This window comes from Silurus meridionalis, chromosome 25, assembly GCF_014805685.1.
Source record: "Silurus meridionalis isolate SWU-2019-XX chromosome 25, ASM1480568v1, whole genome shotgun sequence".
Lineage (NCBI taxonomy): Eukaryota > Metazoa > Chordata > Actinopteri > Siluriformes > Siluridae > Silurus > Silurus meridionalis.
The window spans coordinates 16,855,001-16,865,000 of NC_060908.1; the positions used below are offsets into that span (position 1 = coordinate 16,855,001).

The following is a 10,000-nucleotide window of genomic DNA, read 5'->3' on the forward strand; positions in this document are numbered from 1 at the left end:
ATACAACTGGTAGAAAGTAATACACACAATACAATACACGACTAACAATAAGAAGAAGAAGAAGAGCAGAAGAAAACACAGAGTCTCCATAATGTAGGTGTGTGAAATAGTCCCCATAGGATCAGGAGTGTGTGTGCACGCATTTGTGTGTGTGTGTGTGTGTGTGTGTGTGTGTGTGTGTGTGTGTGTGTGTGTGTGTGTTTCCCTTGTTACGCAAAATAAGACAACAAAGAAACACAATAACGAGGGCGAATACCAGCAGGGTTTTTCTGCTCGACTCCCAAAACACACACACACACACACACACACACACACTAAAATGGCAATATTGTAATACTGTATTCTGCACAATCAGCACTATTTCTTTCTGCTGCTTCTATAAAATGGAAAAAATAACCACATAAATCTTGTTGATGTGTGTGTGTGTGTGTGTGTGTGTGTGTGTGTGTGTGTGTGTGTGTGTGTCTCTGCAGGTGGGGGTGAACACAAAATCAGTTATTAGATATTTCAGTAGAAAACAACAACTAAACAACTTGGAAACAGGAATAGCTGACCAACACACACACACACACACACACACACACACACACACACACACACACACAGAGGCAGAACTGATCTAATCTAATCTGATCACACACCTGAATTTTTATATGCATATGTGGGCGACATGGTGTGTTAGCATTAAACACACTGTGTGTGTGTGTGTGCGTGCGTGCGTGCGTGCGTGTGTTGAAGGCTGTGAAACCTTCTGCATGCTGATGATGCAAAAGTGCAGCATGAGAAAATGCATTCCCTCTCTTCTTTTTTCCAGTCATCCCCCATCCTTCTCTCTCTCCTCATCATTCCCTTTATTTCTCGCTTCGTGACTCCATGTTCATCTTTCCTTTCCCATTTCTCTCATTGTTCTTTATCCCTCTCTCCTTCTCTCTTCCCCCTCTCAATCTCTCCATCTCACTTCTATCCCTCAAACCTCTTTCCCTCCAACTTCCCTCTCCCTCATTTCTTCATCCTGCTCCTCTTCCTTGTTCATCACCTCATCCACTTTCTCTCTTACCTTCTTTCTACTCTGTCCTCATCTTACGCCTTCCTATTTTTGTTCTTTTTTCCAATCAGTCTTTCATTCCTCCGTCTACAGGAGTGAGAAATCACCCTGTTTGTTTTTTTCACCCTTCGTCATGTAATGCAGACTGACGGCTCAGTCAGAGCGTGATGAGTCACCCCATAAGATCTCACACACACACACACACACACACACACACACACACACACACACACACTCTCTCTCTGCTGATGTCACATCCCTCCCCATAAACACACATAAGAATGAGAAACACTGCACAAGGCTATAAGAAGTTGAAAAACTGCACTCACACAGTGAACCATGGGAAAGTCTCGAGTGCTCCTCACACAGCGGGAAAAACCCTCTATTCTAGAATCCAACATTCAAGAATAATCTAAATATCCACTAAAACGTCTGGAGTTCTAGAACTAAGAGAAATAAAAATCTGTTTTGTCTCCAGAACGAACAACTAGTGAAGTTCTAGGATTCTAGGATTGGGTGCTGAGGTGCTAAAATGAGGACAATCCAAAAAAATCTGTTATTCCATAATTAATAGGATCCAAAAAGACTCGGATCTGGAATTCAATTCATTTTTTTTTTAGTTCTATAGCGCTTTTAACAAATCAATTGTCTCAAAGCAGCTTTTTTAGCTTTCTACCACAAAACCATGCAGAAATAAATAAATATTGGCTTTTAGAATTAAGAGAAACCAACCAGCAGTTATGGAAATCCTGGTTGCAGAACATAATGAATATGCAGCTTAGTGGAGATGAAATCTGGAACTCTAGAGTTCTAGATCCCAGAAGTAAAAGCAGCTGAAATAATCAAGTCACCGGTTCTAGAATTATTAGGGTCTAACCACAGGACATGACTAATGAAGTGTCTGAACTTCAATCATAAGAAATCTCTTTTCCTTCTAATCTCATTTTCCTTCTCTCATATTTACCCCCAGTTTCATCGTGTTCTTCTTCCCTCCATTAATCTCGCTCTCATCACACACACCGTGTTAAAGCTGCGCATAGTCTCACAGTGAGTGTGTATTAAATATGAATGCATCCGAGACCATACAGTGTGTGTGTGTGTGTGTGTGTGTGTGTGTGTGTGTGTGTGTGTGTGTGTGTGTGTGTGTGTGTGTGTGTGTGTTTTGACCAACTCCATTAAGTGAGACAAAGATAGAAATTTGTGTGCAGAAAGTAAAGCAGAATGGGGAGATGCACTTAGACAGGTGTGTGTGTGTGTGTGTGTGTGTGTGTGTGTGTGTGTGTGTGTGTGTGTGTGTGTGTGTACATGAAAGTGTCATTAGACCAAAAAATAAAATCCCCTACTTCACCAAACTCTTTCTCTCTCTCTCTCTCTCTCGCTCACACACACACACACACACACACACACACACACACACACACACACACACACATCATAAACCATTACTCTGAGACTAGGTGATGTTAGTGGCTGCACATTAATATTAGAAAATAGAATATAATAATATATTAAGTTTTAGTGCAATTTCATGTTGTATTTTCTGGATTTATTGTACAGAAAACAGACCTAAAAAAGTTCTGATTTTACAGTAGTTACAGAACAAAACCTAATACTAGAAAGTACTACAATAAATACAGATCAAATAAACATGAAGCTCCTGAGTTTACAGATGTGTAATAAATCTCAAATTCCTGCAATTTCAAAGTGGGTACGGTTCTAGAATTATCAGAGCACAAAGAAAAGCAAAAATAGACAGAAAAAGGATAGATAGAGCTTTGGGGTCTAGATTTTGCAAATAATTATGCTAGAATTTTGTCCTACAATGTGCATAGACTCAAGATCTACAAGTAACAAACAAATCTGAAAATCCATAAGGAAACAAGCCAGGCGAGTTCTAGAACAAGCAAATCGGAAACAAATAATTGGCTCTAGAGTGAAGAGATTCAATCTAGTGAACAAATATAGAATTCTGGAAGTAATGATCCAGTATATCATGTACAGATCATGTATATTACTTAATGTACAGTGTAAAATAAAGCTGGAGTTCAAGAATAAAATGTAAATAATATGAAGTTCTGGAACATACAGGGATCTAACATATATGAAAGCAACAGTACCGGAACAGAGCAGAACAAAGATCTAGAATTTACCAATCTATGAACCAATTTTAAAGCTTGGAGGAGACAAGAGTTCTAAAATTTGCAGAGCAGAAAAAAATATGTGGTTCCTAAAAACTAACAGCCTCAAGATCTAGAGCTTACAAATATAAAGATATACATAGCAGAACTAATAGAAAGTTGTTCTTGAATGAACATAGATCATACAAATGTGAGGGTGAACAACAAATCTAGATTTTTTAAGGAAAAAAGGTCATAAAAGTTTCAGAATTAACCATTTGGAAACAAACTAGCTCTGTAGAGATACCAGAGTGTAAACAAACATGAAGTTTCAAGTTCCATTTATTTCTATAGCGTTTTTCCCAATGAACATTGTCTCAAAGCAGCTTTACAGAATTTATGAATGAAAGTGAATAATGTGTGTTTATCCCTGATGATGAAGACTGGAACCTTTAGATGTTATAAGAAAGAAACTTAGAGGAACCAGATTTAAATGGGAACGTATCATGATATCAAGAGTGTGATTATAAATCTTTTAAACAATACAGAACACATTGTTGTAAAACTCAGTTCTAGGGTTAAACCAAATTCAACAAATCTGTAATTCTATAAGGAACTAAACCAGAGCAGTTCTATGTTTAAAAAAGGATATCAAGTGCAGTTGTGATGAAAACAAAGCTGAATTAAAACCTCAAAAGCAATGTGGCATTGTGGAGTTTCTATCAGCCCAACAGCTCTGGCAGGAATAGAGCCAGAACTGTTCTAGAAAGAGTTTGAGACAGAGTTATAGATTTAACACAGCTCAGAGTTTAGACATTTAAATATCGTTCAAAATTAAAAATCTGAAAACCTAGTAGAGCCGAGACAAAAGCGTTCCAGAAGCAGCAGAAGAGAATCAAAGCGGGTTCTAGAAGGGACCAGACAAATGTAGAGATCCAGAGTTTGCAACAAATCTGGAATTTTGAAAGGAACAAAGCTAGAAGTGGCAAAGCAGAAACAAATCTGAGGTTCTAGAATGAACAGAATAATTGTTATACCCCTCCCCCACACAACCCCTGAAACACAGGTGCCATGATGGACAGATCTGGAGTTTGTTCTTCATCGTTATCTTTAAAAGCAGTCTTTGTGGCAGACACATGACTGAGGGGAAATCCTGCTCTCTGATTGGTTAATTGATGTCCATGACAGGAAGAGTGACACGTTGGAAAGGTGATCGATCTTACAACATTACCCTGTTCTCCATGAAACATCTAAACAAGGCTTTATTTCTCTTTGATCCTTCGACACTTTCTCGTACAGACACACAACGACAAGAGACACAAACATGTTTGCATTTACATCAAGCGTGAGATGAACATGTAACATCCTGGGCATCAACCAACCACAGAGCCACGTTTGTAGATAACTAAAAAGTGTTGTTTTTTTTGTTGTTTATTTTTTACCAGAAATATTGTAGTTGCATTTTTTACATTAATTAATTAATTTTTTTTTTTTTTACAAGAACATTTGTAGCCTTTATAATAGATTAGAAATTGTGCAGCTTGTGAAAAGTTTCTACATCAAAAAGTTTAAAATATACATACACATACAGTATCTATCAAAAGTTAGTACACCCCCCACAGTTGAGCAGTATTGTTAGTATCTTCTCAAGGGACAAAAAAATATATCCAAGTACCATTTCCACATTCGAGCATCGTAGTACTAATTTACTGTCCCCCGAAAATAACACAAAATACAGACATTATTGTCTAAATAACTGCCAACAAAAGTAAGTACACCCTCAGTGAACATGTTAAAACTGTGTCCAAAGTCTTGTCGCGTGTGCGGCGTACGATCTGATCACTGACGAGTGGACCTTCTGCTTCTGCAACCTCTAAAGCAATGCTGCAGCACTCAGTTTTTTGAAGCAGCTTCTGCAGCTGACGTTTAGCACGGGGACTCGACTTCTCTGAAGGATTCTTGTGAGGTCTGTTCCCAGTGGACCCCGTGTTGGAAAACCTCTGCATGACCCTGACCACTGTACTGTAACTCAGTTTCAGGATGATACTGATCTTCTTATTGCCTCGACATTTTTGTGGAGAGAAACAATAATGATTCTGAAATCCTCATAGAGACTTTATCATGAGGTCCATGTAGAACATCCAGTGGTCAGTGTGAGAGAATTGAACTCAAAGCACCAAATTTGATCTGCTTTAATACAAGATACACAAATGTATACGGTCCTGACAAGCAGACAAAAACATGAGCATGATGAATAGAACATGTGGCTTTGCGTATTTACACCACATACAGCTGTTATCACTGACGGTGAACTCACTATTGTTGCCAGTTATTTAGATAATAATGTGTGTATGTTGTTGTTTTTAGAGGACAGTAAATCAGTACTGATACACAAACTGCACACTGACACTCTAAAATAGATCTGAGTTTCATTTCTGTAGTTTGTACATTGAGAAGACACTAATATGAATGCTGAAATGTAAGGGGTGTACTTACTTTTGTGAGATACTGTGTGTGTGTGTGTGTGTGTGTGTGTGTGTGTGTGTGTGTGTGTGTGTGTGTGTTATCCTGCACTCCCTAGCTGCAATAGTGCTGTATCAGTAACGTTGTCCTCCGTCAGTTTGGCCATGCTGGTTATGGAAGCGAAGCGTTTCGGTATCAAGGCATTAAAAAAAAAATCTAAACCTTCCTTCTGAAAGTGCTAGCATATAGCGGAGGTGAGCAGCAGCAGCATGTGTTCTCCAGAAAATGATGGAGAAGTAAAATAACGCACCTTCAGCGGAGCGACGACGGGGTTGATGTATAAAAGCTGCTGCTTGGGTGGAGGCTGGGTGGAGTTGGGGTCCACCTTAAAAATACAACAACAACAACCACCGAATAGAGAGAGAGAGAGAGAGAGAGAGAGAGAGAGAGAGAGAGAGAGAGAGAGAGAGAGAGAGAGAGGGACATTGAGACGAGTGTGTGGTGACCTGAACATCCTGAGAAACAATTTAGAGATCAGTGTGTAGATCAGTGTGCAATATTTCCTGTAATATACACTATATATCAACAGTCACGTGAAAGTACACCCTCTTTTAATTATATGGTTTTAATCAGGTTTTAGAAGGTTGCCAGGAGAAAGATTCTTCTCTCTAAAAAGAACATGGCATGTTAAAAAGAAACACCAGAATTCTGGAGCAATATTATTTGAACAGAGGAGACCAAGGATGTGGAGATGTTTGTCCAACAGCTGTCCTACAAGACAATGGTTCCAAACACAGCAGCAAATCTACAACAGAACGTCTGAAAAAGACCAGAATCACAGAGTTGCAGTGAAAAAGTCAAAGTCCAGACCTGAATATGACTGAAATGCTGATGAAGGATCTTCAGAGGGCCATGCAGAAACAAACACCTGCAAAACCTCAATGTTCTGAAACAACACTGTACAGAAAAGTGAGCCAGAAATTCCTTCACATTGATGTGAGAGACTCCTACAGAACCTCAGGACCTCTACTTACTGCTACTGAAGATGCTTCTAGAAGCTACTGAATCATTAGGGTGTACTTAGTTTTTCACACTCAGCTTCTCCGTTTCAGCTGGATTTGTGTTACAATTAATAATGAAATAGTGTAAAGTATGATGATGTGTTTACATTATTCTCAGACCTGATGATCATTTACCTTTCTAAGAGGGGATACTTTCTTTTTCACACACGGTTGAATATAGTATATACAGACAGAATAGATTTTGAAGCAGGTGTGTGTGTAGGTGTGTGTTTTGGTGTGTGTATGTGTGTGTGTTATATAAATGTGAAAAAATAAATACATTAAAATGAAATAAAGCTTGAGATCGCTTGCATTAGAGCAGCTGTTGGTCCACGGGAAAAACGTGAAGGTCAAAAGGTCGTCCTGAGAGCAAAAGAGAACTATGTTCCTCAAAACATTTCTAATAATCATTTAGAAAGTGAGTGTGTGTGTGTGTGTGTGTGTGTGTGTGTGTGTGTGTGTGTCTACACTTACCCGAACGAAGCTAGCAGGAAACCACCCCTCCTCCTCGTCGATCTGCCCCCACCACCAGTCCCTATTGGACGAGTCCAGCACTTTGATGACATCACCGGCCTTAAAGGCCAACTCGCGATCCGCCATGGTCACATGATCCCATACCGCCTCAGCGTTTACGATAGAACCTCCACTCACCAACTACACACACACACACACACACACACACACACACACACACACACACATGCAGAGAAAAATTTTATTTGATACCATTACACCTAAACATTCGTAAACATCATCAGTTACAATCACACACACACACACACACACACACACACACACACACACACACACACACACACACAGAGTGTCTCCTCCGGCATTAGCACAGGATCCACAGGGGTTATCTGGGCAATCTTACAAAGAAAATCATACTGTGTGTGTGTGTGTGTGTGTGTGTGTGTGTGTGTGTGTGTGTGTGTGTGAGAGTAAAACATACAGACTGTGATATATTCATATAAACTACGAGTTTATACCATCTTGAGTATCGAGTACGAGTATTAATGAGTATTTATCTCTTTGTAGTGAGTGTGTATAGTGAACATGATGATGGAGCTTTCTCTCCATCACCCTCACCCTCACCCTCATACACACACACACACACACACACACACACACACACACACACACACACACACAGCAGAGTAATAAGTCAGGTGTGTTAGTCTGCAGTGTCCACAAATTTGAAATTTGCAAATGCAAATCACTGATATTAAAAAGAGATTAGAAGCAACACACACACACACACACACACACACACACACACACACACACACACACACACACACACACACACATGTGATTGTAATACACAGTGTTGGAGATAAGCCCTCTCATTACTGCTCCCTGTATTGCTATTATAGATCCTACAATAGTGTGTGTGTGTGTGTGTGTGTGTGTGTGTGTGTGTGTGTGTGTGTGTGTGCCTGTGTGCATGTGTTTAACAATGTGTGCAGGCAATTTACACGCTTAGCTCCATAAAAACCAGTATGGGGTGTGTGTGTGTGTGTGTGTGTGTGTGTGTGTGTGTGTGTGTGTGTGTGTAGTTAGTGGGGGATTGTCATTACTAAAAATGTTATTTTTGGAAGATCTAAAGCTTCTGGAACCCAGGATTCCATCATTTGGAACGTGTAAAGCTTTAAGAACCCTGGAATATATATCTGAAGGTTTCAGAATCCAGAATTACATCCTTTGGATCATGTACAGCTGCTAGAACCTGAAATGCAGAAAAAGGATCTAGAACCCAGAATTTCATCCTTTGGTCTAAATAAATGGCCTAGAACCCAGACCATATACAAAAGCTCTACAGCCCAAACCTCTATCCTCTAGAAAAAAGTTTTAAAACTTGGAAATGCCATCCTCTATACTATGTAAAGCCTCTAGAATCTGAAACATATCCAAAAGCTCTACAACCCAAATGCCTATCCTCCAGATTATATTCAGTTACAAGATCTTGGGATATATCCGGAAGTTTTAAAAAACAGAAATTCCATCCTCTGTACTATGCAAAGCTTCTAGAATCTGAAACATATCTGAAAGCTCTAGAACCTAAACTTCTACCCTCTGTACTATATAATGCTACTAGAACCTCAAATTCCATTCATTGGTCTATAAAAAGCTCCTAGAACCCAGAACATATCCTAAACATATCCTGAACCCAACTTATATCCTCTAGATTGTGTTAAGCTACAAGAACCTGTACAATATCCAAAAAGCTCTAGACCCAAACTGATGTACAAAACCTCTCCAAGATGTTACACTGCAACTACGGTATGGATTTGAAGACCCAAAATGGCATCTCCGCAATAACCAACAATTCTAGAGACCAACTTATTTAAATGCTCCGCATGTGACCTCTAGAACCCAGAAGAAACGGGACTTTTCCAGACCCTTAAAAATACCAAATCTCTGTGGATGATCTAAAAGTTCTACACATAAAACTGATCTGCAGCTGCTGGACATGTTCTCGAACATACGAAGAAAGATCTAGAACATCTAGGGATTGGTTTAGCTTCCATCTCTCTCTCTCTCTCTCTCTCTCTCTCTTTCTCTGTAATAAAATCGTGTCTCTCTTTTAGTGGGACAGATGAGATTATGTAATGCCGTCACACACAGCTGTGAGTATAAACAGGTAACATCATCTGTCACTGAGCAAGAGAGAGAGAGAGAGAGAGAGAGAGAGAGAGAGAGAGAGAGAGAGAGAGAGAGAAGAGAGATGATGCAATAAAGACAAAGATAAAGACAGAGAGAAAAAGACAAAGAAAATAAGAATGACAAGGACAGAGACACAGACAGATATAGAGACAACTGATATGTATGACGGGAAAAGAGAGACAGATGATAAATGGAAAGATAATTAGAGAGAGAAACTGAGAGTGTGTAAGACAAAGAGGCAGATAGAGAGTGAGACAGACACAGACAGATAAAATGTGAGACAGACAAAGACACAGACAAAGAGACAGTGAGACATATAGAGAGTGAGTAGGACAGACAGACAGACAGACAGACAGACGCAGCAGTGTTTTGTGACTGTAATACAGAGATGTTGAATCTGCTGCTAACTCATCTGCACAGATTATCCACACCACACAGCGGCTAGGCTAATTATAAAAACAGGAAGTGTGATTTACACACACACACACACACACACACACACACACACACACACACACACACACACACAGATTAACAGTATCATCTAACAAACTGACAGGCTAGCACTCTGAGCAGCGCTAAACTTGGCAGAGGAAACCAAACGGGCTCTCAGCCAATCATGGCTGAGAATTAAATTCAAACGT

General features: G+C 39.6%; 1 protein-coding gene across 5 annotated transcripts in view; it reads right to left on the reverse strand.

Moving 5' to 3' along the window:
• Positions 1-10,000, reverse strand: part of arhgef9a (Cdc42 guanine nucleotide exchange factor (GEF) 9a) — a 25,087-nt gene that overhangs the window by 8,208 nt on the left and 6,879 nt on the right. For 3 of the 5 annotated variants that reach the window (XM_046839105.1, XM_046839104.1, XM_046839106.1), the window contains exons 2-3: positions 7,161-7,340; positions 5,936-6,010 (exon numbers count right to left, since the gene is read on the reverse strand). The exons of 1 other annotated variant lie outside the window; for it this stretch is intronic. In XM_046839105.1, the coding sequence (XP_046695061.1) occupies positions 5,936-6,010; positions 7,161-7,340 (255 nt within the window). The remainder of the gene's footprint in view (positions 1-5,935; positions 6,011-7,160; positions 7,341-10,000) is intronic. One more of the 5 variants, XM_046839107.1, reaches the window with a different exon arrangement.